The sequence below is a fragment of the Ilyonectria robusta genome, assembly GCF_021365365.1.
Source record: "Ilyonectria robusta strain PMI_751 chromosome Unknown BGZ61scaffold_33, whole genome shotgun sequence".
In the NCBI taxonomy this organism is placed as follows: domain Eukaryota; kingdom Fungi; phylum Ascomycota; class Sordariomycetes; order Hypocreales; family Nectriaceae; genus Ilyonectria; species Ilyonectria robusta.
Window position 1 is genome coordinate 212,929 of NW_025764467.1, and position 26,971 is coordinate 239,899.

Consider the following 26,971-nt stretch of genomic DNA (forward strand, 5'->3'; position numbering starts at 1 on the left):
ATATTTTGCACGACTCGGGCCCTTGACTAATGTTTTCTTCACGCTCATGTGCATGTCACCGTGGTTGCAACAGCCGAGACCCCTTGCCAAGCGGGAAATCACAAGGTGAGGAATACGAGGCATCTTGCGTGCACATTGCGGGTGCCAAGTCGGCTGGAAAGAACCGACAAGGGCCCAGTGGGTTTTTTCTCCTGTCCCGCGTGCTTTTTACCCTAATCTATGGGCCTTGATGTAATGCTGTGTTGGTTGTTAGTCTTTAAGCCTGGCGACTCCACGAGACTAGCAGGGGTTGATAAACCCACGATCGAAAGGGCATGGCACTACTTGGACACTGCGAGCATTCGGCCGTTCTTTTGCTCAGTACTGGGCCCAAAAGTGCACATGGAGACCAACAGATATTGCTTGAGCTTCCATTTACGGGCAAAGCGCCGAGCAAGCCGATGAGATGTTGGTCCGGCTTCTCCGGGGGCCGAACGCGAGACCAGTGGAGTCGGTACAACAACCGAGCCGAACGAGACACAACCAACGACATTTGTCTGATCCAAGGGTACAACTGTGTTTCTCAGCGGTGAAAGAATCGCCTCTGAGGTGCTTTTATTACTCAAGACGCCAGCCAAACTACACTCGTTTATTCAAGCGAGCTGGTTATTTCCTTCCAACTCGTCAGCTCTCATTTTATGGCCTTTGTGTCTCTGATTCCTGAACTCATTTCCTCTGCACTGGAATTCTACCTAGTTACTTGTTCCTTTTTCTAACAGAGGGCGTAGGCCTCGTACGGCCGCCAATATGCATTTCCGCATTTGGTTCCTTTGCCTGCTGCTGCTATGCCTTTGCGTAGCAGCCGCCGATGACGATTCAACCTGCAGTGCGACCAAGAGCTGTAAAAATGGATGTTGTAATAAGTCTGGCAACTGCGGTTTTGGCCCTGACTGTAAGCTTGCTGTATTGATGGACGACAAGACCAAAGCTGACCCTTCGTAGATTGTGGAACAAATTGTCGCTCCGACTGTGGTAGAAAGTCAGAGTGCAACCCCGGCTTTGATTCAAAATGGGCCGCAAGGGACAAATGCCCTTTGAATGTCTGTTGCTCCAAACATGGATTTTGTGGCGTAAGCAACCTCTTGAACTGTCCTCTTAGACGAAGTAGACGCTAACATGAAGTAGACGACCAAGGACTTTTGCGGCTCAAAGAAGGTCACTCGCCCGAGCTGCGATAAGGACAACGGTGTCCCTCGTGTCGTTGGTTACTTTGAGGGATGGGCACAGAATCGTCCCTGTGAGGCCTTCTGGCCTGAACAAATCCCTATCGGACTGTATACCCATATCAACTTTGCTTTTGCCACCATCAATCCTCTCACCTTCTTGGTTCATGCGGCTGAAAATGCCGACATCAAAATCTACAAGCGGCTTATGGCACTGAAGAAAAAGGACCCGGATCTGAAGATTTACCTCGCCCTCGGCGGGTGGACTTTTAATGACCCGGGCGCAACGAACACGACCTTCTCCACCCTTGCGGCTTCTTTCCAACGTCAAAAGGTGTTCATGAGCTCTCTCATGTCCTTCATGAGCACTCATGGTTTTGATGGGCTTGATCTGGACTGGGAATACCCCCAAGCCAAGGATCGGGCCGGGCGGGATGCTGACTTTGCCAATTTCCCCAAATTCATGGCATCACTGAAGAAGATGATGGATGGAGGCGACAAGGGGCTAACAATTACCCTCCCCGCGTCGTACTGGTACCTTCAGCATTTCGATATCAAGAAACTAGTGAGTTGACTGCCCCTGAGTTACAGATGAAGTGCTGACATTTGGGCCTAGGAAAAATCAGTTACCTTCTTTAACATTATGTAAGTGGTGCACTGAGATATTACTCTCAGAGAGAAAGGAAGGCTAACAATGCGGTTTTACAGGTCCTACGACTTGCACGGTGCCTGGGACCAAAAAGTAAACTGGACACAACCCTATCTCAACGCCCACACCAACCTCACCGAGATTGACCTGGCTCTCGACCTGCTCTGGCGCAATGATATTGAGTACAGTAAGGTCGTTTTGGGCCTTGGATTCTACGGGCGCGCGTTCACGGCTGCAACCTCATCGTGCATGAAGCCCGGGTGTTTGTTCAAGGCCCCCGGTGATGAGGGCAAATGTAGCCGCGAAAAGGGCATCTTGCTGAACTCGGAAATTGACGCTGTGATCAAGGAGCGTAGTCTCAAGCCTGAATTGTACAAGGAGGCAGCCGTGAAGGTGGCCAGGTGGAAATCTCAATGGGTCTCGTTTGATGACGAGGAAACGCTCAAGATGAAGACCGAATTTGCACAGTCGCGATGTCTCGGCGGTGTCATGGTGTGGGCCATCAGCCACGATACCAAGGACGCCAAGTATAACAAGGCTCTGGCGCAGGCCCTCAACCGCAAAGTCACCAGCGGCTCCATCGACGACGACGAAAAGGCGTCGGACATCAACAAGATCCCCAACGAGCAATGCCGCTGGACCAACTGCAAGGAGGACTGTCCCAAGGGCTGGGTCAACGTGGCTCGCTCCGACGGCGGCGCCCGCACCAAGAAGGACGAGAGGATGTGGGACGAGACGGGCTGTGGCGGTGACGGCCACCACAGCTTCTGCTGTCCAGGGAAGCAGAAGCAGCCGACCTGCGGATGGTACGGCTTCGGCAATGGCAAGTGTGGCAAGGGCTCATGTCCCAGCAACATGGTCGAGATTGGGTCCAACCAGATGTACTGCCACAAGAAGCAGAGCTACCAGTCGGCCTGCTGCACGACCGACGTCAAGAGCATGAAGGTATACGGAACTTGCGAGTGGGGAGCGTATCCAGACTGTGACGGCCAGGAGAAGTGTCCGAACCCGGCTGGAGACAGCAGCAAGAACTACATGTGGGCTGGATCGTCCTCCGGGTCCGGCGGTGGCCAGTGTGACGAGAAGAAGAACGGACTCGGCCTCAAGGTCCCCGGTACGCAGCTCCGGAAGTTCTGCTGCAACGTTGCCAACCCCAACCTACGCTTCACCGACTGTCAGTGGTTCAAGGACGTCGGCCCAGCCCCTAACTCTAATCCCAATGGCTTCTGCCGCAGCGGATGCCCTCCCGATCGTGTCCGCGTGGCTATCGATACTGACGCCGCCGTCTGCAAGACTGGATTGGGAGGCATGGCACGCTGCTGCAAGACGAGTTTCAACGACGAGTTCGAGGTCGAGAACCCCAAGCTGGATGCCTACAGGAGCGCCATGAAGGAGTGGATCGACGCTCCAACTTGCCCCAAACCAGCATCCATTTTCTCCCGACGTGACCATAATGATCTGGTCGGCGATATAGTGGCCAACGCCTCGTCGCCCATGGACATGGAGCTCGCTCTTCGAGACGACGTCAAGATCCATGACATCACGGCACAACTTCTGCTCACCTATATCCTGGCCAGGATAGGCAGCGAGAATATGCTTGAGGAGATGGGCGGAATATGGGACAGTTACATTGAGGAAAACTTCCCCTACCTAACGAGACGCGCCATCAAAGCCTTCCTAGGTATAACCCCCCAGTGGGAATTGGACGGGCCCGAAGAGACGGCCCGGCGCATCCTCTGCAGCCCTCACTCGTACAACGCCCGAATCGCTGCTATCCAAGGCACGAACGGCGGCGGCAAGGCCAAGTGGATCAACTGCACCTATACTCTCTGCGACGAGAACGGTGTCTGCGAGGACACCAAAAGGCGCCGTGCCCTGCTGCCCAGTCGCTCTACACACCTGTACGCACACCATCATCACTGGCTGCATGCCCGCCAGATTTCGAAGCCGGTGGAGTGGGAGGCGAAGGTCGTTAGCCCCAGTGGCAGAAAGGCAGGGTTCGAGTATGAAATCCCCGCGGTGAGTCCAGCCCACGCAATTTCATCGGGCCAACGACTGACACTCTCTATTCAGAACAACCCCCCGGCAGGGTTTGATCCAAAACATTCGAGTCTTCAAAACACGGCCGAATACGAGTACCCCGACGATTGCTCCGAGTGGAGGCTGATACAGGGCGGGGGAGTGTGGGTGCCTGGCAGGAAAAACTTCCAGAGTACATCCCTCCTACGTTTTCGAGGTACTGCCACTAACAAGTTGAATCAGCCGAGCATCCCATCGACAAAAGCATGTTGAAGCAGTTCTTCCTTGACGCAGCCATGGGGACGTACGGTTACTCCTTTGTGCTCAAGTGATGTACCACGCTACTCGCTAACTCGAATTTGACAGGCTACAGTCTGGCGCTAAATCTCTATATGGCCCAGTACCGATTGAGTTCTTCGAGGAAATTCTGGTATTAGGTGCTGATAGCGACATGTGGCCGAAGATCCCTGGCAACCCAGATTTCGATAACAGAAACCTGTTCACCCGCATGATGGAGTGTCTAGGCAGCCAGACTAATGACATAAACTTCGTCATTACCAATGGTGACTTGAACAAGGTCAAAGGCCAAGTACGTACATCATCGAAACATTCAGGGCAACGGGGGAAGGTAAACAGCAGCATCACGCTAATTCTTTTCTTTATTCACAGTTGATGGAGCTCAAGGACCCCGTTTCGAAAGACACAGAGCAATACAAGATTGAGGACAGAATTGACTACGTCTTGGGAGTCTTACGTGCTTGTGTCGCCACGTTTGACTACATGAACACTGACACAAGCCCCGGACCCAACGTCTTCGGGAAAACATCAAACATCATCAACGACATTCTGCACCAGTTGTCACACGCCGAGCTCCTCTTTCAGAGAGCACATCCCGGCAGCCAGGTCGCGATAGGCCAGTTCTTTCTGGAGTGGCTCCGAGATTATTACGGCGTAGTGACAACTAAGGCCAAAGAATTTCTTCAACACATAATTCCGGAGGCGGAGGCGTTCTGGAGACAACAGACGGGTGAGCGGGCGATGCAGGTGTTGGAAACGCTTTTTTGGTTGAATTTCCACGTTGATGACCTCCACATCAGGACTGACTGGGTCACTCCCATTTTTGAGGATGATGATCCGATGGATACGTCAAGATGAGGCTGGGGAATTTATAGCTTGGCATTTTGCAGACTTGCTGATTTGTAGCTATAATTGATCGCACCCATACACCAATAGCTACTACTCATCTTCCTCCAACTTTAATCCGACTTTGAACCAAGAGGAAAAAGGTTTTACTTGGGAGCACCAGCTTGTGGGCGAGGCGGCCGCATCCCCATCCCAGACGTACTTTTCGAGATCCTCCTCTGGGCCATCAAAATACAAGATCCGATGAGGGTGGAATTCCGACATCATGAGCGAATGCCAAAGCTCCAGCAAGCATCCCGATGGGATTCTCATCCAATCCCAGTTTAAACCGCCTTCTCTCCAGCCGTAGGCAAGCGTCTTGACAATAAATTCGCTCCTAGCAATGTCTTCGAGCACCGCCTTGTCGGCGACAAGAACGAAGCTAAAATATCCCGACGACATGGTCTTTTTCGCTTCAGGGTGCTCAGATTCGCACAACTCTCGAAGCTGACGAATGTCGAGGCCATCAAGTAGCGCCTGATCCTCGCGGGGATCAAGAAGAAACAGTTTCTTGAGTCGCGTCAATTCCTCCAAGTATTCGTCCTTGTTTTCATAAGGTCGGTGCAGTCGTTCGATGTCGTGCTTGTACTCACTGTCGATCTCGAGAAATCCGAGCGCGAGCTGTGTTTGTCGTTTCAAAATGTCGAGCAGCATGTCCCAGTGTTCATTAGATTCAGGGCCGTAGTATGTGCGGTAGATTGGAAATCCCCAGTTGCCGTAGTATTTGAAGTTCTCTGGGAGCTTCCTATCAAGCTGTAGCCTCTTGGCCCTAGGGATATCACGAGGAGGCCGCCACGCAATCTCAATCATTTCTGAAACCGTTGACATCTTGGTGTTCTTGGCGTTTTCTAGCAGTAAGGTTGTTTCGGTGTGCAGTGTGGGTGTTGGAAGGGAAAAGGAGAAGGTGAGTCTGTTGGCCAGGTGTTGCCTCTTTATGCTTCCCGCCTTAAAATGCTATTGCGTTTATTAGGATATTCTACGTTACGTAATTTTGGTGCTTGATTTCAGGCTTCGGGCACTTAGGTGTCTAAATGATGCCATGTTGGACCGTGTAACAGACCTGATTTGCGTTGTGAGCTGGTGCAAGTCAGTTTGTTCCTTCAGATTCGTCTACTGCTCTAACTGGGCGTGGATGACTTAGGAAAAGGTGTTGTGCGGCCGGTTGAAGGGGATGAAATTTCCTTCGCTGAGAGTGTGCTCGGGAGATGCCAAGTCCATTTTGGCCATCTGGTCAATCTGGTCCTGCAAGGCCGCAATGACGCCGGACCATGGAATATGCCGGACCCCCGAATCTCCTCTTAGCCATATTTCCCAGTCCGCAGAAGCCTCGAGAAGCATTGTGGTGAGCATGTAAAGCAGATTTTATCTTTTAGGGGCCAGCATATTGTATTAGAGCAGGTAATTACAGATACATAGATTAGCATTGTGTTTTCCGATAGATTCTAGCCTTATAGTAGGTGGCATTTCGGCCGAGGCGTGTCACTTTTATGGTAAGATGAAACCAGCTTTGAAAGGCTTCACGTCAACTGGGGCGAACAAAGGTCGCTTTGCTATTGAGACTCGTCTAGATTGGCTTTGAAGATCGACAAGGAGAGCGTCACCGATACGGCTGCATTGTTGTTCGCACGGAAATATTCCACATGGTAGTATATTCCAATAAACGGAATAGTCTTTTAAAGTGGCAAGGATAAAATACCCAGCGTTAGGCAAGGGGCAACTTCTCTTCTTCTTCTTTCTATCCACACTGCTTTATTCCTTTGGAGATTCCACGACTTTTCTGATCCGCCCACAAATTTTATTTGTCTCAACTTCTGATAGCAGCAGCACAATGATGAGGGAGCGGACAGCCGCAATACGCTACAGGGGCGGACTGACGGAAAACATCAGTTCGACATAACGGAAATAATTAATCAAATCTACTGGCCCCCCCGTGCGCTTCGTGGGTTCGGGAAAAAGGAGCCGAATAGGAAACTCCCAGAGAACTTCAAATACTGCGAGAATTGGGGGTTCACTATTTACCGTACGTACTACGGCCCACACTCCGACCAGTACTGGAATATGCTCTTGGGAGCCCTGAAGCAACAAACTCTCCTGTCGCTTGGATACTACGAAGATAATGAAGACGAGATGGGCGACTTGGGAGACCTGGAAATAGTCAAGAAGCAATTCCATCTTGATCCTCGTGAGGACGCATCACTCCTTGACGGCCTTGACGTTCACGGCATTCGAGAACTATGCACGAACGAGGACCCCTGTGATAGGACCATGGCGGCGCACCGGTATCGCCACGTCCTCCTCGCTGACGAGTCCGTACTTAACGACATTGCCAATGGCGTGTCCATCGTCAAGGCGGTGGCCTTCGAATGGGAGGAGGGGGATGAAAACTGGGGTTGGATGCGGATCCCGACAGGCTACCTGCTGGAGCTTTACCATTCGCTTTGGATTTGGGAAGATCATCATTTTAGACCTCTGCGATATGACGGCTCAAAAGGGGAGGGTCTGGAAAGATACATTTGGTGTGGGGAAAGCTCAGCCTCCCCAACTAGCCAGTGCTCCGAAGTGAGGCCTCCTGGCAGGCACTATGAGGCTCAACGCCCAATGTTTGGTGTGCACAAACCGAACATACTGAAGAGAAAGCAGCGCGACTAAAGAGCACCCAGGTGGTCGACGACGATACGGAGGCCGCTGAGTTCGGCTTCCAAAGCGTCAACCGTTTCCAATATCATCTTTGCATCTTCGCCCTTCTGACCTTTCCAATGTGACCTCACCACGGCTATTAGCCTTTTGGCATATTCTTTAGAATGTGCCGTCACTCCCTTGTAATAAAAGTAAACCCAATGGTACCAGAACCGGACTATCGTGACTGGGGTGCCATGATATCTGGCATTCCAAAGGTCTTGGGCGTACGTCAACTACATAGGTACGTATTGATGTCGGCGGTGACGGCTAGGGAGAGCTTGTTGAAGCCGTCTTTGATGTTTATGGGGTGACACATACCAACACATGCGAGTCAACTTCATAAAAGGTGCCCTATTTTGTTTTCAACCCCGTCTTGCGGCGTGCCTTTCTTACCTAATACTACCTGGAGATGGACAAATCAGTGTCTGTCTGACATGTGCCAATTAGGGGCGGATGTACATACTGCTCCTTGAACTTTATTAATATCTCTGATGGCGATAAAGAAGTCAACTTGATGTTGATTGCTGCCCACGCACCACATGAGACGGCACCAGAGGCTATCCATCTACTTGCTAGGGTTATAACGCAGAAGCGGCCAGTTCGCGCCAACACCCAACACCATGTTTACTCAGAAGTACTCTACGGGCACTGGGCCAAGGCCGGGATGAGCCATTTTGTCCGTTGGAAGACTGTCGAAGACGAGATAGCCAGTTGCCTGACGCATGATAAGGTAAGCGAGTCAATTGCCATACGGAGATATAGACCACAATAGCACTACCGGCAAGAGGAGTGATCATTTCCTTTTGCCGTAGCGGTTATTGCGACATCAATAGCACTATCCCTGGGTGTATTGCCAGAGAAAGGTTTTATAGCGCTCTTGTCAAAGAGACACTAAGCTAATCAGATTTATCAGTAGCAGTCTCGAAAGTAAAATAGGGGAATGAAAAGGATATACTCTGCATGTTTGGCATGCCCTCTTGTAGATACTTGGGTGCATCCTCGTCGCCACGCAATCGCTAGAGTCCAGAAACTGAAACGTAATCGATTTCTATTTTGATAGCTGTAATTACTCCCTTTCAATCTAAGTTCTGATCGTAAGTAGTATTCTTTAACTTCAGGTCACAATTGCAGTTATTAATAAAGCAGTATACTTTAAGTTATTTAATTAAGTTCTTTCATTTGATACTCATGCTATTATCATTACAACACCTATTCTTTTGCATTTCCCCAGCTTTCCAGACCAAATACTACCCCTTTTGTGGCAGGTCAGGCAACTTTTTAAACTTCCCAGTCTGATGGTCTGGTAATTTTTGGAACTTCGTACTTTGACGTTCCGGCTTCATAATGGCGTTAAGCTGGATGGTGTTGTCTGTCGGACCGGGACCTGTTGTGTTCTTGAACGAAGAACTCCGAACAGTGCTCAGGGCGCCCGGCACCATGTGTATCAGCGGCCTCAACGCAGGGAGACTGGCGCATATTAATGCGCATGATAGTTCGATGATGGACCATATAACGATGGGGACATTGTCAACTTCGCGGTGGTGTTAGCGACTCAAGCTTCGAGGGCGGAAGCGAAACACTTACATGTCGTGTCCAATGAGTTTGCAAAGCTCACGAGATACTTCAGGCGTACTAAAGTTGTTACGCACGCACTAATTGTATCAGTATGCGTGCAACAGCTGAGGTAAAAAAAAATGCAAGCACAACTCACAATGAACCGATACTGAACATGAACAGCAGCGCTGCTTTCTTCCTTGTCCCAAGCTGCAGTTTTAAGAGTTCCGGGATGGGCATGATAAGGAGGACAATATCCTCAACAATGCTAAATGCAGCGCCGGCGTAGCCAATTGCAGTGAGGTTCAGACATTTCCCATCCAAATTCCGGTTCCAGATTGAGCTGATAGGCGTGCACTGGAAGATGACGAGGCCTACGAACACCAAGCTATGGCTCAACAGGAATACTGCAACCGCCCAGACTTGCATTCGAAAGTTGCGATTGGAGAAAAGACGTGAGTAGAGGGCGAGGATTGACCCTTTTGCCGATACTTGGATGAGGATGTAGAATATTTGCGTGACATAAAACATCTGCATGGAGATTAGTAGAGTCCATACCGGTATCCGCACATGACGAACCTGCAGGATAGTTTTGCCATTGACTACATCGACATTCCAATAATGGCGACCGAATCCTAGGTTCGTGCCTAAAGTGAACTCGTCGTTAGTCAATGTTCCCTCAAATAAGGCACAAGGCTCTTACTTTCTATTTGCACGCCAATGAGGGCGGCGAGAAGAACCTGTTTGTTCGCATCAGATCCGAATATCTGAGTATCGAAGGGTTGATCTAACAGTTGCCATAACAGCCGTCCAATCATCCAGCCATAGCTTTTTGGTCACCATCCACCTCGCAACGCATCGTAGGGCGACGATCGGAAATGCGAGGGCTGCGCAGGCGATGGCGGCTGTTTTGACCTCGCGACTCTGAGATTCGATGGGGTACCCGGTGCATAGTTGTTTCGATATCGTTGCGACGGCTGAGATGCAGGCTTCGTTAGAAGATGTATTGTGGTGGCAATGGAAACAGGGATATTGCACAGGCACATACTGGTTTGGTCCTTGAACGCGCAAGAAAGCTGGACACATGCCGACACGTTTGCTTGAATCGGGACGCTGGAGCACAAGCAGCCTGGGAGACCTGCTAGAGTACAGTCCCCGTTCTGGAAGATTAGAGCGAGGCATGGTTGCTGTTAGGTGTCAATTAGTCGATGCAGACCTCTTGATCAAAGATGACGTCTTACTGCGCAGTCCGGCACCGAGGCGATCAACTGGGTCAATTCGGCAGATTGCTGGCCGATGACGGAGGAAGGGAAAACGATACACCAGAGCAGCAAGACAAACCACGTATGCCAATGCCGAGTTTGATATTGTTTTGACATGATGTATACCGGCACGCTGTCAAAACAAAATGTCTGGGGATCTGGACGCGCCTGGCATAGGGCTGTTGGAAAGGGACGAAATGATGGGGAGACCTGGCAAAACGTGCAACTCGCCGGGGTGTGGAGTATAAGCTCATTATTATATCCCCGAAGATGCCGTGCTTAGACATGATGTGACATGGCTAAGCGATCAGCCATGTGGGAGGTGGAGATAACGCAGCCCAAGTAACGACTCGGCGTCGTCCATTTCCGGGCCGCCGGGTGAGATGCTTCACCTGCTACGTCGTACCGGTAGTTATTAGTGCGTTTGCTCCATCGTCAGACTTCCATTGCCACGATATTCTCGGTTGCCACTCGATCGCCACGCCGTACGAGGCACCAACTTGGGAGAAGGAGCAGCTAGCAGTTTAAGCTGTGTTTTAAACCTCTCACACTCCATAAAACAGATGCCAGTGTGCGAGCCCCCTGCATGTGTAGTGACGGATCCGTCTGCCAGCTTCGGCTTGGTGCAGCCTGAACGTCGCCGGTCCACTCTGCAACTATCGCCCAACGCGGTATTCAGCTCCGCTTCAGCCGCTACACGATTCAAGACCAGACACTTTGGGACCCATCTGCGGAACTTTGGGCGGTCAGACCTCCCTCGCTTATTTCCCACGAGGCCCGTGGCGACGGCTTCCAAAGAGATTTGTAAAGTGATCGCCGGAAGTGCAACGGTAGACTGCTCTATTGCCCGAACCCCATGCATCTCATGACTGTGGACGTGTGATAGGGCTAAGGCCGCGGTTCATGCCAGCGCGGACGCAATACCGCATAGGGAAACGTCTACGTTTGGTTGAGACGCGCTCAAACGCCAAGATCAGTAGCGCCTTTACCCCTGGACTGAAGTCGCCGGTGGCCGGATCTCTTAATAATGGTTAATGCCCGTCTTGTGGGTCGGTTCCCTTCCCGCGGGTGTCCATGGCATGGATCGCTCGGGTGCGGATAATGACATCGGGCTGGTCTCGGGTAAGATCGCGTCCACTTGTTTATATCTGGCCGTGAGGTTCTCGCCAACGTCTGAATGCTGCTTGTGGTCTTCCCGGCCCGAGTTGTATTCAGTTCATGCACCCAAGACAAATAGGTGACAAGCCCGGTCTAACTTAGGAAGGCATTCCAATTGGGAGTCTCGCCGTGTTCTACTGCACCCCACACTAAGCTAATCGAGAAGGAGCAAATTGGGATCTGCTATCTGCTTGCATGTGATTAGACTGCAATGAGGCGTAGCAGGTTCCTATGTCCATAAGGAAATTGCTTCATGGTAGTAACCGGACATTGAGCAAGATTGTCTATCCACCCCGGAATACTGTGTCTACTCTGTCATTTCAGATGCTGGTATCGTACTAACAGTGCGCCCGTGGTCCATCACAATGATAGAAGCGTTTTCTGCCATCAGAATTGTTCTCGCTGATAGCTCCGACTAGGTGACGTGACTATACTTTGGCGAAGAGGAAAAAGCGATGGGGAGAAAGCTGATCGCACCATGGCTTTTTTCTTTTTTGCAACGATGGAAGGAAGTTGACGAGGCACTTCTAGATAACATGAAATTGACGAGTTATCCCCTCTTCAAGCCAGGCTATTCGACGATGGAATATGCCGCCCTAGTAACATGGGCGGTGTGTTTATTAAGGGGACATGGTGGAGGGTTGTGGGGGCATATGAATTACCTTCCCTGGTGATCGATTAATCGCATTTCGTTTGCATCGCCATGGGTTGTGACTTATTGAGATCATCGCATCCAAACAATCCGTTAAAAATATTCATTCTGGTCTAATATATCGTGCTGCAAACATCCTCTAAAAGTATAACTATCCATCAAAGGCACTAGTTGCCATCATCTTCCGCATTCCACCATCAATCTCATCTCTATTTCCTCATGCCTTGAGCGGTACCTTCTGTTCCAACGTAAACTCCTGCAGTACTCCCTGGCAAGGAGGCCCCTTGCACACCGTCACTGTTCGCTTCGGTAAGTCGTAGATGACAAAAGCCACCGTCATATTCTGCTTGGATGTATATCCAGTGAGAACCGCACTCGGCGTGTTCTTCTGGTTCAGGTTGGGATGGTTGCACAGACTCTCCGGGTAGGCCAGATGATCGGAGAAGGCCGTCTTGATCAGTTCGGGCGTCAATTTCCCTGCCGCGCAGTCCGCTCGCACACCCTTCTCGGCCTGGCGGGCTCTGAACCAACTGCTCCCGCCGGGATAGCGGTCAAAGACATCGTCGCGGCTGAGGAACTCGGGGCTGAGGAAGTGGTTGCTGTGGATGAGATACCGGTCGTCAATATCTCCGTAGAACTTGTAGATACGGCCTGGCGCGACTTCCATGGCCAAGGCGAATCCGTCCGCTGTTGAGACGTGCAGGTTTCCCGAGACATGGCGGGGGAAGGCATTAATTGCGATCAGGCCCTCGGCATAGTTGCTGTATTCAAGAAAGACGCGTCGAGCCACGGAGAGCGGTAGAACAGGCTTGGGGTTCTTGACCTCGTGGTAGACCCCGTCCTGGTCGATGTGGGAGACGGGCACGTAGTCCTCACTTGACAGCAACGAATTCGCCGTAACTGACATGCCGGCCGAGTTCATTCCGCTGCGGATCAGCTGGCCAGCTTCGGTGAGGATAAACATTGAAGGACGATCTTCGGACGGGTCTGGGTGCACCTCAAGGTAGATGATGAGGTCCTGGTTGTAAAGATGGCTGGACATGTCCCAGTTGTGCACGGCAAGGGCGCTACCAGATGCAACTGCGTCGGGAGCAAAGAAGCCGCTGGTGCATTCGTCGTGGCCGTTGAGTTCCTGCGGAGTCTTTCCGCCGTCCTTGAGTCGGTACATGCATCTGCCCAAGTCGTATCTAGCATTGAGCATGATGACCTCCTCAACCGTCACGCCGGCGCCATCTGCAATTCCCCTGATTTCTTCCAGTCCGGTCGGGTAGAGTGTCTCGAACGCTGGAAGGTAGACGGTGTCGATTATTCTGGACGAAATGGACCTGCATCAGGTGTTAGTTCCTGGTGTACACTACACGGCGGCACAATGAACTTACCAATCTGGTAGTTTCCCTGGAAGCTTGTAATATTCGATATTGGCCCGAACTTTCTCGGCAACCTGAGTACCATGGGCCAAGCCTCTTTCGTACGGTGTACCCCCGACGACAATGTGCTGGTAGCACGACGGATTCGGAGCTTGCATCAAAGACGGCATGTTGGCTTCAAAAGGCGTATAAGCGGCGAGAAGTATTTCGTGAAGGGCGTTATTCTTGCTGTATCTTCTTTCCACAGATACACAGAGTACCAACATCAATCGAAAACGGGTGCAAAGGGGTAGTTATCAACGTGCAGTTGCGCGGGCGATACATTCCGGGTGTCTCGCCGACTCGTCCAAAACGGTCCAAATCGGCGACGGACCCACCACCAGCAAGCGCATCTCGGGAAGTTGCTCGCGGCGACGGCTACACGAGGATGCAAACCTTCGGGCGAACTTCTTTTGTTGCAGGGTTCGTCATAGGATCACAGGACAAAGTCGTCACCCATGTCTTCGGCAATCCGGCCAAGATCCGTGCGGATGCTCGTCACCTCCTCGGCGGCATGCACCTTTTCGACAAAGGCGCACGCGTTGGCAAAGTGCTTGCCCGTACGGCTGTAGTCACGGATCTGCTGGAGCGTCCAGTCCCTGTAGATGGGGTCTTTGGCCTCAATCGCCGCCATGATGAGTGGCACCGGCCATATCTTGGTCGGCGGAGCTTCCGTTCTCGGGCGCTTCAGCTTCTGGTAGAAGCGGCGGGTGATGTTGATGATGCTTTCTGCGTGGTAACTCTCTGCGTACATCTGTTCGTGGGGTCGGTAAATTCGTGACGCGTAAATCTCTACGGTATGGAAGAGGGCACTGGTAGTGAGGTATATGGACAGGACCTTGTTCTCGGCAGCTTTCGCCTCACTGATTGTATCGAGGTCCTGGGCCAGTTAGCCAATGCTCGCGAATCTCTCGCAGCGCTTCTCGCTCACCTGTTTGATGTTGTCCAAGGACGCCCTGACATCCGCTTCACAGCCATCATCCGATGTGCTTCCGCTTCTGGATATCTTTCCCAATAGAGCGATCAACCGGCAAGTGGCGACGTACAAGGGCAGGTGTGCCTCGTCCCACCGCCGTTCTTTTTTGGGATACAACAGCTTGTATTCCTTTTGTAGAAAGTCGTGAGATTTCTCTACAGCCCTCACCAGCCCCGAATCGTCCCCCATCGACTGGATAATGCGGTCATTCCCCCGGCAAAAGAGGATCGCACGTGCGTCGAGAAAGCAAAACCACACTGCCATTCTGACGTATACAGAATGTGATTGGTCATGGCCCCGGCGCTCCAGAAGCAAAGCTTCAAGGTTCAGCATCCGCCTCAGAGCTACACGTCGTGAAAGGATGAGATCTGTCCAGGCCAGGAAGTAGAGCGTCACGGAGACGGCGTCCATATCATCACCTTGAGCTAGAAGCGCGAACCAGTTCTGACTGGCGTCGTCGGTTGCGTTGGCAGACAGCAGATCAACCCCTAGCTGGTCTCCAAGACCAGCAAGGCTCTTCTCGTAGTGCTCCATGGCGTTGGCCTCTGAATCTACAGTCCCGTTGCAAAATAGATGGGCAGCGGTCCACGCATAAAGAGATGATATCACGAACGGATGACTGGAGTTGAAGCGGTTGAAGAAGTAGGTGTGATGGTTCCAGCCTTGCTCCTTTGAGGTGTATTTCGTTGTCAGGTTCTGGGTATAGTGCTGTGCAAGTACGTGATCGGAAACGGCAGAAGGGGAGCTAGAGGGCAGGCCTTGCTGATCCGAGGCCGGCATGTTGAATTCGGCGAAGACTTGAGTCGACGAATTGGCATCCATGCTCGGAGTCTGGCCGGGGAAGTCGTTGATGGTGATAGGGTCCGTCGTGGTGCTCCATAGCACAGCCGAGTCCGGGGTCAGATCCCACTGCGGGCCCAGATACGAGTCAAATATGCCGTCCATCCAGGGCATCGTTGTCGTGTCGAGCAGTGAAAGCGAGGATGCCTCCAACAGTCGCGAGTCGTCTGCTGGAGACATCGCGTCTGTCTGCTGACTCAATTGAGGCGGGCTTTGCTCTTGCGACGTGTTCGCGTCTTCCGAGGCCTTCCGCTTCTTCTCGCGTCGCCCCGATTGAGCCCTGATATTCTCCGTCTCATCGCGAAACTCAAACACTTGGGTTGACGGGTCATAGACGCATTTGACGTGTGAGCGTCGGCACGGTGAACAGCGTGGCTTCAAGGTGTCACAACTGAGCTTCCGCCTTGCACAAGTGTTGCATGGGGACATGATAAATGGTGTCGTAGATTTGTAGCGCAATGAAGACGGGAAGTTGGGAAGTCAAGAACGCCATGGTTCGGAACTCAGATGATGATTATCAGTAGCCGGAGTGTGTATCACGTGATACATTCTCGAACTTGTAGACAGGCCTTACACAACACACTGGGAACCGAAAATCAAGACGGTGAGGATCGAGCATATAGGTCATTGAATGTTCTCTGATTCTCTTGATCACCTTCACGTCATTCAATGGCTAAAATCAAGTTACATTGTGTCGACGATCATGGCCACTTGGAGCCTAGCGATTCGTTAGGTCTAACGCTATACAGCTACTCACCTACCCTGGAGTGGCACCTGGCGGACTCGACGTTGTCAGTCTGTCATATTTAAAGCTGCACTTGCAATCATGTATTTAAAATGGCTTGTTCAATTGAAAACCCCGGCGAAAGCATTCAAAATTCAACTATCAATGATCAACTCTAACAATTTGCACTGTACTAATATGAAATTCCCCATCTGCTCTGAGCTGAGATAAGCAGCTAGGAAATTGATAAACAGGCAATATTCAAAATATCACCCAAGGAAAGTCGTACTATGGAACCGTACAAAACCGGGGCTGTTGAACATAAATAAGATTACCAAATGTATCTGAACGACGGCTGCTGCTGGTCGGTCAAATCCGAGTCGTCCTCAGGGGTATGCACACTGCCACTGTCCTCTGCCTGCAGGCGGTCACGGCGACGGTTCTGAAACTTGATGTAGGCCCTAAGGGAGAAGACAGTCAACACCTGGGGATAAAACGTCAATCAGAATTTCTCAGACTCACAGCAGTACGAACTCCAAAAATATCATGGCAGACACGGAAGAGTAGAAGCCTCTAAAAGCCGTGTGGTACCGGGGGGCCTCGGTCTCGATGAAGAACTGAGGCCCGGTGAATTGACCCAAGCAGTATCCCAGGAACATCATGACCTTGAGGTTGAAATTAGCGTCTGACTCAGTCAAGCGGCCACTCGGTGTGTCTGCTTACACTTGCGGTCGACTTCTTGGTAAATCCGGCAATATTTGAAGAAATCATGCTCATGCCCAGGCCGAAAGGAACGGTGTTGACATAGAGGACTACAAGCCTGTTAGGTACAAGTCGCAATTACTAGAATAATACACAATTACTGTAGAAAGACGCAAGTCGTCCCTGTTGGTTCGATTCGGGGAGGTCTATGGTAATTGTTAGCATTGTTGGTTGCAATTGACCGTCATCCACTGTCGTAAACACTCACTTCCCACCAAGACCGCGCCAATCAGGACGATGATGTTCGTGGCAATCATGACGTAGCACCTGGTGTTTCTGAAACGGCTACAGAACCAGCCACTAGAGAGAAATCAGCAGTGTGGCGCAGGAGATTTAACAGATGTCGACTCTTACGCAAAGACCACAGAAACAAGGTGGATCGTGTTGGAGGGCATGCTCATCAAAGTAGCCTGGCGGCTGGTGTAGCCAAGAGTCTCCGTCAACACAATCTTGGAGAACTGGTATAACGTTAGAAGATGTTATTGTTGAGTTGTCCAGCTCACTAACCGAAGTCAGGCCTCCTCCCTGCAAGCATTGGAGAAAGGCGTGAAGTGCTAGAATCCAGGGTTGTGGGTCGGTCAGGCATTCCTTGACCTGATAAAACTTGTATTCAGTATTCTTGATGCTTGTGTGGTTCTCCATGACCTATTATGCTATTAGCAACCTGCGTTTAGAATAGGGAGTGGGAGCTTCTGACTCTGGCTGTGGCAATCTTCCTCTCCCTCTTGTTGAGAAACCATGCGCTGACTGGCGAGGATGGCACGCCAAAGAAGATGATCATACCCCAGAGCAGGGTCAACGGTCCGAAGACCAGATAAATGATCTGCCAGATTGCGTATTTAGAACCCGAGTGATCTTTCCCGGAGACTCCGTAGGTGATGGCGTCGGCAATGAAGGCGCCAACAGCACTGGCAGACCACCACAACGAGGTGCGAAGCGGTTGTTCGTCACGGGTCCAGTACTGGGAAATGAGAATGGTGAGGATCGGCGACATGCATGTTTCAAAAACTCCGAGGAAGACTCGGTTGACGCAAAGCGTAGCGAAACTTGTCGTGAATGCCGTCGTGGTAGCAGTCAGGCCCCAGAGAAAAATCATGACACCAAAGTATCGACCGCTAGGGAGAATTAGCCAAGATTTGAGGTAGCTGTATAGAAGCTGCGACGCACATGGGAAGCTTCTGTATCAGGAGAGAGCTAGGGTACTGCCAGACTAGATATCCAAGATAGAATATGGAGGACGACCAACTATATTGCTGGCCTACAAGGTGCTGTTTGTGTCAGATTGAGCCACGCATGGACTTGACATGCATTGAATTTGACTCACCAGGTCGTCTTTGATTCCGAAGATAGAGGCCTCTGATAAGGAAACCTTGTCAATGTAATTGAGGATATACGTGAATGCCATCTATTTGTGCATTGTCAGTCTGCGATTCTGAAGGCTGAACACGTAACATTGGGGCCTTACAAGAGGGAGTAGGATCGTATCAAGCTTCCATCGCACTCTCCTGCCCTCCTTCGAGCTGTACACCAGCTCATGTGGAGGGCAGTCGTCGCTTTCGACATCGCCGGAGCCGACCTTGGTCTTGTCGCCAAAGTCGTCGACAAATTCGCCCACCCCGACGGACGAGTTCGTCGGCATGGTTGTTACTTTCTTAGTACTCTCCATTGGGACGGTTCAGGTAAATAACTTATGTCTTGAGAGATGCGTCACCGAGGTTGTGCTTGGTCGTGTGAGCCGGTGGTCCCAACCCATTGAGGGCATGCGACCCCGGAGTAATTATATCTTGAAGAACATCGCATTCCCATGAAACTAAATGAATGGCTGAAGCTGAGACTGGGGTCAATTGGCGGAGAAGCGGAGGCGGTGGGGGAGACGTCTCGCTCATCTGGCTGAAAGAGGAATAAAGCAGTTCTCGGTTCGCCCCGTCACCCGTTTCTGGACGATTGCGCGAGGAGACGAGATAGGGCACATGCACCAATCTAATAGACTTTCTCCACTGGAACTGGTCCATACGCTAATTAATTTAGTTATCATTGTTGAGCGGGGCTTGCGGAGTAGTACGATAGAGTCAACGCGTGGATATGGTCTGTGGGAATAGTGTGATCAACATGGGAGCCACTCTTCGCCTCAATCCAAAGGCTCCTTATCGTTGAAATCTCTCATCGCGCCCTCTGCAACCCCATCATCCGTCAATACCCTCCAACCCAGCAAGGCCATTCCCTTGGCACAAGAGATAGCCACGTCATGAGCGGCATCCGTGCCTGCTGCAGTCGCAAATCCACGCTGATGCGGCATCGCGTCCTTTGGTGCGGGGATTCCAAAGGTTCCGTGGAACGCGGGCAAAGCGTACGATACATTGCCCATGTCGGTCGAAAAAGTAGCAGGCTCTTCGTTTCTTTCAATCACTTTTACACCCATGAGAGCCATGGCTTGGGTAAATTCTCGACTGAGGGTGTTGTTGATCCGAAGATCCTTGTATGTCGGAGTGCTGACACAGGTGAGTAGATGATCGTGGAAAATGGCGGGATACTCAACTAGATATAGTTCAATGTGCAACCTGTGGCCGCGGCAGCAGCTTCAAAGCAAGCCTTTACACGGGTGAGCAGTGCCTCGCCCCGTTGCAAAGTCGGGCTGCGTATATAGTAGTTCACCCTCGAGTACTCTGGAATAACGTTAGGCACTCTTCCACCATCCTCAATAACCCCGTGAATGCGCTCGTCGGGCTGCAATTGCTGCCTCAGCATTGAGATGCTCGTATACGCCGCCACAGCAGCGTCGAGGGCATTCAGGCCCTTCCACGGTTCTCCTCCCGCATGTGCAGGCCGTCCATGGAACTCGACCCGGAGCTTGAGGCTGGCGATGAACTTGACGCCGGCTAAAGCGTTGAAGCCGGGAGGAAAGTGATGGTCTGCGGTCGGATGCATCATGATGGCTGCAGCAACATCGCCACGGAAAGCCCCAGCTTCCAAGAGTTTGACCTTGCCTGCACCGCCCTCCTCGGCTGGTGTACCCAAGATGCGAACTCGCCCCTTGACGCCAAGGGCTTTGACAGTCTCGGCCAAACCAACAAAGCCAGCCAGAGACGATGTCGCGATTAGGTTGTGGCCGCAAGCATGGCCAATATCCGGTAACGCGTCATACTCTGCGCAGAAAATCACCAGCCGTCCACCGACGCCAATCTCGGCCTCGAAGGAAGTGTCAATGCCATAGGCGCCGCGAGTGACGGTGTAGCCCTGCGTTTCAAGAAACGCCGCGATGGTATCGTGTGCGGTGAATTCCTTGTAGCACAGCTCTGGATTGTCGTGGATCTTTTGGTTGACGGCTCTCAGCTCTTGCGAGCACGCGGCGATCGCGGCTGAGACTTCGGAGATGGGGAGCTGTTCAGTAGATGACGTAGTTTGCAAGGACGACATTTTGGAGATTTTAGGGGAATACCATCAATAGCGCAGAATTAGAGGAATATGAGCCTTAATAAATACTCTTTGAACATAGAGTTCTCGCCGCTTCCGCCCATGTGGAGACGGTCATTGTCGTTCCGTGTTCGTCGTGGCACACCACTTCCAAGACATTCACATTCCTCGCTTGCACATCCGTGGTAGTGCACGAAACTATCGTCATTGAGGGATCATTTACAAGAGCTTTAGCTTTCCTAGATCCGGACAGATGCAGCCATTTCAAGGGACGCGGTAGGTATTTTCATGTGTAGTGTAACGTGGAAAGGTATCTCGTACGGAGCGCGTCACATTGAACATAGATAGTCAAAGAACATCCCAGTGTACTGGTTACATGATCTGATGTCAATGGATTACATACGAAGAAATGGCCTGATAAAGACTGTGGAGATCTCGCAGAACATGACGTTGCGTCATGATGTCGTAAGGTATGTGAACACGACGAAGCCAAACAAATTCCGCATTAGGGAACTGCTAGCAAACCGCTCATACCTTATCCAACCTCCAGAGAACTCAAGAACCAACTCGCCAAGACACTACTTGGAAAATACGAACAGGGTTAACCTATCCGGCGCCATATCTCAGAAGCAAAACCAATAGTCAATGAACGACTTATCTATCCGATCTGCATGCAAAAGTATGCGCTAAAATTAGTTCACCCTACAGCCTATCTCTGGGGAATACAGCACATGCACCAATGTAGGGAATGTGTAGTCAGGGATCACCAATTTCACGTTTTGTCACATTCCCACAAGCGGGTAACTGATCAGGCCAGGATTGAATATCCGTAGTCCAGCAGGAGGAGCCGATATCGGCGGATATAGAGATGCCTAGATGTGGTAGGTCTCCACAGGGGTTTTCTATCGGCTCTCTTATGGTTCCTCAGGGGGAACAGACGATGTACTCGCATCTCCAACTATTTACCTACCTGCAATTTGGCCTGCTGTGTAGTGTGCGTCTTGGACGTTGGGAACTCCATTGTCCCGACTGGTCAGATTCTCGAATCGAAGCATGACGATTTTTAATCCATGGCGATCGCATGCCCGGCATTTGGTACATACGGAAATGGACCGAGGTGCGGGGAAAACAAAAGGAAGTTTTCAGCCACAGTTGAACACCAGGAACAGTTTGTCTCCGGAGCGTTGGGACTGATCAATTGGCGGACAACAATTAGCTAATATGCGTCATTTTCTGTCTTTCGTCCTCCGTTGAGGCGGGGCGACTGAATGGCATCAGCTAATACCTTCGATTTCTCGTCACAATAGCATTGAATCACGACACATCTGGATTCGGCCTACGAAAGGCCCCGCGGTAGTGCTTTTCGGTTGACTGCTAAACGTAACAAAGGCGGATCCTCAGGGGAATTCGATTAATATCACCTTCTGCTACACTACAACAAACCTCAATCGGCCATTGATCGCCATGACTATCCTATAGTGTCACGGAACAAGGGCAAAGCCTTACTCAATTAGATAAGACATGCATATCCGGTGAGCTATCACAGGCCTCTCACACAGCCACGAAAGAAATTACAGCTAATTAGATGCATGATTGACCGCTTCTCTAACGCTGATTTCAGCCCAATGACGAAGTAGACCAGTCAGCACGCGTTGTTCGACGCGCCGCTGATGGGCTTGTGTATCCCGAACGCCATTCTGCCACCATAGACCGCTTGTATCTTAGGTTTGTTTGGGTATACAGCAGTCAGGGTTTTCCGGGTTTTCCGGGTTTTCCACTGCATCTCTCGCCTTTACTTCCCAATCTTGGGAATTATTTATTCGGTTAGCCAAGAGGCGAGTACCGTCAAATACCCACGCCCCTTGAAAAAAGACACGAGCAGATTAATACAAAATGCCAAGCATCTCTGCTCTCACGATCTATATCTTTGGCGCCAGCGCCTTCAACCACGGTGTCAGTAACCTCGTGTCGCAACGCAAAGCGCTCGCCTCCAAGCAATTACCCGACTCGGCCCTTCCAGCCCTCAATGGCTTCTCGGTCGCCATCATCGGCATCGGCATCTACTACATGCTCGCAGCGTATCAAGAGAATCGAGCATTTTTTGCCATGACGCTCGCTCGGTTCATATCAGCAAGAATCTTCTGGGCACAGGGCCCTGCTTGGCAAGTCATAGCCACATGGGAAGCTGTCTCGGCTGTCATGACGGGCCTTGCTTTGGTTTGGGACATTTCGAGAGAGGCGTAGGACATGAGTGGCTATCTCGAGGCCTTGGTGGCCATTCTAGTTCAGCGCATAGCTTGTTTTGTGCTGCGGGATGTGAAAGACGGTGTTTTGGGTGTTAGGAATAATCGTAGGAAATTCTGAGGCTTTATCAATCTGGGAAAGATTGAGCCCAAACCTCAAGGTTGTGTGAGGGGTTGCGAAAGCACTATTAGGTCACTGTCATTATTCACCCCATCACCATCTACGCGAGCACCATCGGCCAGACGTCTGAATCAGAATACCTGCTCACAGCCGAACAAATTGCCAACTTTGCCCGTGACCTGAAATCATCTTTGCCGGCTAGCTGATCTATCTTCTTTACATGTGGGCTCAAAAAGATTGATATTTGGTCATTGTGGTAGCATTGGATAGAAAATGCTCGAATTCTGGATAAAACTGTTTCTTTTTGACCTTGTGCCCGCAACTTGCCCACCTTGAGAGAGCAGACGAAAGTTAGATTAGATTACTTCTGAGCTCTCAAGTCATACTCTTGACCGTGTTTTCAAGCTTGGATAAAGATCTTCCCTGGGAGGAACTGATCAAGTACTTCGCTCGAATCTGAAGAGTAGTGAAATAGGAGCCCCAATTGAGCAAAATACTACATCACCTGAACTTCCTCCTTCACTAGGGATTGTAGTGATCTGCCCCTATTTAGAGTACCCTTCTCATGCTGTACTCCAAACCAACTCAGGCCTCTATCTCCAAGAAATCCAAGTCCCAGACGCCGAAACATACTAGCGTCTGTCTTACTCGCTCGGAGCACAATCACAGTTCCGTAGAGGCCATCCCGATCGCGTTGAACGTGTAATAAGACACACCAAACATCAATAGAAGAAGAGGATGTAGTGCCGAAACCTACAGCGAGACCACTTGGATGCCGGTCCAGTGCTACCTCTGCGACAGGGCTGCTCGTATCGGGATGAAGGAGGAGGGCAGCGTAGCGAGGTTGCTCCCTCACGTCAATGGGATGAAGCCCAGGACCCGCTCTCCCATAGGATATTTCCGATCTTTCTGCTATGAATGCGTCACTATACCGTAGAATAGCTTTCTTCAATGGAGCGCGAAGATGAAGAACTCCTTTGCTAACAGAGCCGTATGGATTCAACGTGCTGATGGTATCGTAAGTGATGTCGATTACCTCCACCAAGACTTGAGGGGCTGGTGATGAGATCCTTGCGCATGAGCGAAACTTGATCCGAACTTTGCCAACTGAGGCCCATGACCACGAAGGCCCATCTTCTTTTTCAGACACTGGACGCTTATCATTCAGTCGGACATACCACGCAAGCCCAAACGCAATGTCTTCTTTCCAAAGGCCTACAGCATAGGTTACGTTGTGGGCCTGGTGAAATAATGCTGCTAAACCGGAAACAGCATTGAGGTTGTCGGAAATGAACGACAACTCCTTGTCGCTGTAGCTCTCAACCATGACATACCATATGTCAAATTGTTCAGACAAAGACCGGATATCTCTCGAGGACTTGTTGGCAGCGATCGCAGTGTAGAGAGAGAGCCGCAGTCGTTCAGAAATCCATGAGTTGCTGCCCTGCACCGGAGGCGGCATTGGCCGTGGGACTGGGCGGGTTTCCTGTGCTTCACCCATTGAACAGATCCAACTCATTTGCTTCCCAAACATCAAACAGCGAGATGAGAGTATTCTTTCTTGCAGAATCCAGCCTCGAGGGCTCAGATAGTCGGGTCCATTGCAGGTGGTGGCCAGGGTCACCTCCTTTTGGAGGGAGGCGCTCTCCGTCGAAATAGATATCGAGACTTTGCATGGACGGTACATATAGGGGTCTCGATTCACGAACAGCCCTGTGTGAGCGCTCTGGGCACCCTCGCCGTATATGGTGAGCACCGCGTAGCGATAGATGTCGCCCATCTTTGGTAGCTCTCGGGCCAGATCCTGCTTGTCGTCTTGGATGATACAAAAAGCGTCGATCCATATATATCTGTAGTTGAGTCCCCGCGCTACTTTAATTGCGTCTGCAAACGTTTGAGGCAATGTTTGAACAGGGAGGCCTTGCTTGTGATCCTGGTAGTTGGACCTTGTTGTGAGGACCCGTTTGCCGTCACCCCACGCATAGCTCAACACGATGTATGGGCCTTTAGTTTGAGCGTTGGTGTCTTCAAGAAATGGGTTATCAAATTGGTCGATATTGATCAGCCGAGTGGGTAGCGGGGTTTTGGTCCCTGTGGGATGATTGATTTTGCAGTGTGAATGTTGATCGAGGCACTGACGGAGCCAGAAGTGGGCCAACTCAAGGTTTGCCGATGAGCCCGTGAATGAATCATTATCACGGGCTTTGCTGGAATCTGAAAGTGTCACTTGGGAAACAGGCTTGTCGACTCTGCGCCGTTTGCTCTGTCTTGTTTTCGTATGGACAGTCACTACAGGTGCCTGGGGATTGATTTCAGGCGGCAAGGATCCGGCATCGTCAAAAGAGTAAGAATCTGTGGTATGACATCTCAATACATGATTAACACAGAGTAGAGTGGCGGAATTCGCACCTGGAATAGGCTCAATGAGATCCAAAGCAGAAGTTCCTCGCCGGCTGATGACAGCGACAGAGGAGATGTTCTGGCCTAGCGAGAATGCATGACGTGTTGCACGCCTCTTCCAATAAACCGACAGAACAATGTGGGCCTTGAGAACCTCACATACGTCGTTCTGGCTTTCGACGTCATTTAAATTGCCGCGCACAAGCAGACACAGGTGACACCTGGTGGCTAGGGACGTTTCGAAGGATTGGCGGGTCTGGTGAAGGACGTAGAAAAGCGTATCCGGGTATTTGGGTATTTCCAACCGGAAATCTATATTTGTGCACTCGCTGCAGAGCATTCTGATAGCATGAGACTGATCTTGATGGTCGCCGAACGGAAAAGTAAGTTCGGCGCTCTACGGTAGTGCTCTTACCCCTGCATGGATTTCACTGCAATTTTAGCCGTTGGAGGGGAGTTGAGAATGCATCAGCAATTTGCACGGCAATTTTGGTGATTTGACGGAAGGCGAAATGCTCCACACCATCACTCAATAAGGATTGCCGGGCTGGTGCAGGACATAGAAGGGGGTTCCCTGTATTTGGGTATTTCTAACCGGAAATCTATCCCTGTACACAACTGCAGAGCATTCTGATAGTGTGAGACTGATATTCTTGATACTCAGCTAACGGAAAAGGATCCGGGGAAAGATTGAAAGTGTAGTACCGACTGTATATGGGCACGTGCAGTGCCCCATTAATTCCCTCCAACCGCCAAATCGGGACCCTGTCACGGTGCGTGCAGCAGCACTGCAATTTTAGCAGTTGGAGGGGAGTTGAGAACATGCTATGTACTGCGTCATCAATTTGCACTGCAATTTTAGCAGTTCGAGGGAAGTTGAGATGCTCCACACCGTCACTCAATACCTAGGTACCTAAGGATTGCTTGGTCTGGTGCAGGACATAAAAGAACATCCCCTGTATTTGGGGATTTCCAACCGGATATCTATCTCTGTTTACGCACCGCAGAGCCTTCTGGTAGTCTGAGACTGATATGTTTGTTTGTCCGCTAATACGAATTAGATACCAGGGCATATCTCGTGTCAGGTTCCACCACCCTCTGTTGTAGGAGAATATGAAGAGAAGCTGCACTGCAATTTTAGGGGTTGGAGAGGAGTTGAGAAAGGCAGGCGATCTCACCGCGCTGCAATTTTGGCGGCTGGAGGGGAGTTGAGAACGCGCGCTACCGACGCCAACCGGTGCGTCTCACGCAACCCTCTTTTTGCACTGCAAATTTAACACTTCGAGGGGAGTTGATGACACGCTACGTACCTACCTAACTTATGCACAAGCGCAATTCGAGATGTACAGATAAAGTGGGCCGTAGCTGAGAGTTGGAGTGTGTTGATAACTGACTAGCTGTAAAGGGCCCTGAGAATCATGTCCTGATATAGATGACGGATGTCGGCGATTGACTTACAAATTGGGTGTTGTTGGGGTTTCCGGCTGTCGGACCTACTGTACTTACGGTCTGATGCGTCCCCTTTTATGCCTGGGATACTAGACACTTAGCGACAACGGTGAACGCCCCTTGTACACACCGGCTGCCGCACATAGCTAGTCATCATCATACTGTGCCACTCATTAGGTCACGTCGTCGTCCTTGTGATTCCTACTAGGTAGGCGTGAATCGGGATGGCGGGTGTGCGTCCAGTGTCCACCCAAACGTCCGACAGCATTGCAATTCTAGCTG

General features: G+C 50.9%; 8 protein-coding genes across 8 annotated transcripts; 3 read left to right on the plus strand and 5 right to left on the minus strand.

Annotated features, from left to right (window-relative positions):
* Nucleotides 1-574: 574 nt before the first annotated feature.
* On the plus strand, nucleotides 575-5,066 carry BGZ61DRAFT_142873 (uncharacterized protein). The gene is made up of 9 exons (XM_046237294.1): nucleotides 575-931; nucleotides 982-1,109; nucleotides 1,165-1,767; nucleotides 1,819-1,847; nucleotides 1,911-3,870; nucleotides 3,925-4,063; nucleotides 4,114-4,174; nucleotides 4,237-4,459; nucleotides 4,540-5,066. The coding sequence occupies exons 1-9, from the start codon at nucleotides 787-789 to the stop codon at nucleotides 5,023-5,025; spliced, it is 3,774 nt and encodes a 1,257-aa protein (XP_046096709.1). The 5' UTR covers nucleotides 575-786; the 3' UTR covers nucleotides 5,026-5,066.
* A 226-nt stretch (nucleotides 5,067-5,292) lies between these two features.
* Nucleotides 5,293-5,838, minus strand: BGZ61DRAFT_287984 (uncharacterized protein; the record flags this gene model as incomplete). Its single annotated transcript, XM_046238536.1, has 1 exon — nucleotides 5,293-5,838. A coding segment is annotated over one exon (546 nt), but the record flags the coding sequence as incomplete, so codon positions are not given.
* Nucleotides 5,839-6,786: 948 nt separating this feature from the next.
* Nucleotides 6,787-7,791, plus strand: BGZ61DRAFT_462786 (uncharacterized protein). The gene has a single exon (XM_046247343.1). The coding sequence runs from the start codon at nucleotides 7,111-7,113 to the stop codon at nucleotides 7,699-7,701; it is 591 nt and encodes a 196-aa protein (XP_046096711.1). The 5' UTR covers nucleotides 6,787-7,110; the 3' UTR covers nucleotides 7,702-7,791.
* A 1,088-nt stretch (nucleotides 7,792-8,879) lies between these two features.
* Nucleotides 8,880-11,032, minus strand: BGZ61DRAFT_462788 (uncharacterized protein). The gene is made up of 8 exons (XM_046247344.1): nucleotides 10,527-11,032; nucleotides 10,334-10,472; nucleotides 10,078-10,262; nucleotides 9,989-10,025; nucleotides 9,865-9,932; nucleotides 9,443-9,816; nucleotides 9,316-9,383; nucleotides 8,880-9,262 (listed from the first exon to the last, which is right to left on the minus strand). Exons 1-8 carry the CDS (start codon nucleotides 10,662-10,664, stop codon nucleotides 8,979-8,981), a joined length of 1,293 nt encoding a protein of 430 aa, XP_046096712.1. The 5' UTR covers nucleotides 10,665-11,032; the 3' UTR covers nucleotides 8,880-8,978.
* A 1,542-nt stretch (nucleotides 11,033-12,574) lies between these two features.
* BGZ61DRAFT_499274 (major facilitator superfamily domain-containing protein) lies at nucleotides 12,575-18,470 on the minus strand (the record flags this gene model as incomplete). The annotated part of the gene is made up of 14 exons (XM_046251383.1): nucleotides 12,575-13,682; nucleotides 13,737-13,852; nucleotides 14,284-14,643; nucleotides 14,695-14,761; nucleotides 14,810-15,859; nucleotides 16,826-16,968; nucleotides 17,027-17,115; nucleotides 17,167-17,211; nucleotides 17,274-17,332; nucleotides 17,420-17,523; nucleotides 17,573-17,710; nucleotides 17,763-18,180; nucleotides 18,233-18,333; nucleotides 18,390-18,470. 14 exons carry the CDS (start codon nucleotides 18,468-18,470, stop codon nucleotides 12,575-12,577), a joined length of 3,879 nt encoding a protein of 1,292 aa, XP_046096713.1.
* Nucleotides 18,471-19,531: 1,061 nt separating this feature from the next.
* BGZ61DRAFT_462791 (uncharacterized protein) lies at nucleotides 19,532-20,493 on the minus strand. Its single transcript, XM_046247345.1, has one exon. The coding sequence runs from the start codon at nucleotides 20,477-20,479 to the stop codon at nucleotides 19,601-19,603; it is 879 nt and encodes a 292-aa protein (XP_046096714.1). The 5' UTR covers nucleotides 20,480-20,493; the 3' UTR covers nucleotides 19,532-19,600.
* A 1,505-nt stretch (nucleotides 20,494-21,998) lies between these two features.
* Nucleotides 21,999-22,830, plus strand: BGZ61DRAFT_142974 (uncharacterized protein). Its single transcript, XM_046237295.1, has 2 exons — nucleotides 21,999-22,008; nucleotides 22,062-22,830. The coding sequence occupies exon 2, from the start codon at nucleotides 22,370-22,372 to the stop codon at nucleotides 22,718-22,720; it is 351 nt and encodes a 116-aa protein (XP_046096715.1). The 5' UTR covers nucleotides 21,999-22,008; nucleotides 22,062-22,369; the 3' UTR covers nucleotides 22,721-22,830.
* Nucleotides 22,831-23,336: 506 nt separating this feature from the next.
* On the minus strand, nucleotides 23,337-24,986 carry BGZ61DRAFT_367786 (heterokaryon incompatibility protein-domain-containing protein; the record flags this gene model as incomplete). The annotated part of the gene is made up of 2 exons (XM_046241823.1): nucleotides 23,337-24,218; nucleotides 24,291-24,986. Coding segments are annotated over 2 exons (1,578 nt in total), but the record flags the coding sequence as incomplete, so codon positions are not given.
* Nucleotides 24,987-26,971: the final 1,985 nt, after the last annotated feature.

Coding starts and splice junctions, on each gene's coding strand:
- BGZ61DRAFT_142873 (XM_046237294.1), top strand. CDS start 787: ATGCATTTCCGCATTTGGTTCCTTTGCCTGCTGCTGCTATGCCTTTGC. Junction 932..981: donor CTGCGGTTTTGGCCCTGACT/GTAAGCTTGCTG, acceptor GACCCTTCGTAG/ATTGTGGAACAAATTGTCGC. Junction 1,110..1,164: donor CCAAACATGGATTTTGTGGC/GTAAGCAACCTC, acceptor AACATGAAGTAG/ACGACCAAGGACTTTTGCGG.
- BGZ61DRAFT_462786 (XM_046247343.1), top strand. CDS start 7,111: ATGCTCTTGGGAGCCCTGAAGCAACAAACTCTCCTGTCGCTTGGATAC.
- BGZ61DRAFT_462788 (XM_046247344.1), bottom strand. CDS start 10,664: ATGTCAAAACAATATCAAACTCGGCATTGGCATACGTGGTTTGTCTTG. Junction 9,817..9,864: donor ATGGCAAAACTATCCTGCAG/GTTCGTCATGTG, acceptor ATCTCCATGCAG/ATGTTTTATGTCACGCAAAT. Junction 9,263..9,315: donor AAACTCATTGGACACGACAT/GTAAGTGTTTCG, acceptor ACCACCGCGAAG/TTGACAATGTCCCCATCGTT.
- BGZ61DRAFT_462791 (XM_046247345.1), bottom strand. CDS start 20,479: ATGTCGTCCTTGCAAACTACGTCATCTACTGAACAGCTCCCCATCTCC.
- BGZ61DRAFT_142974 (XM_046237295.1), top strand. CDS start 22,370: ATGCCAAGCATCTCTGCTCTCACGATCTATATCTTTGGCGCCAGCGCC.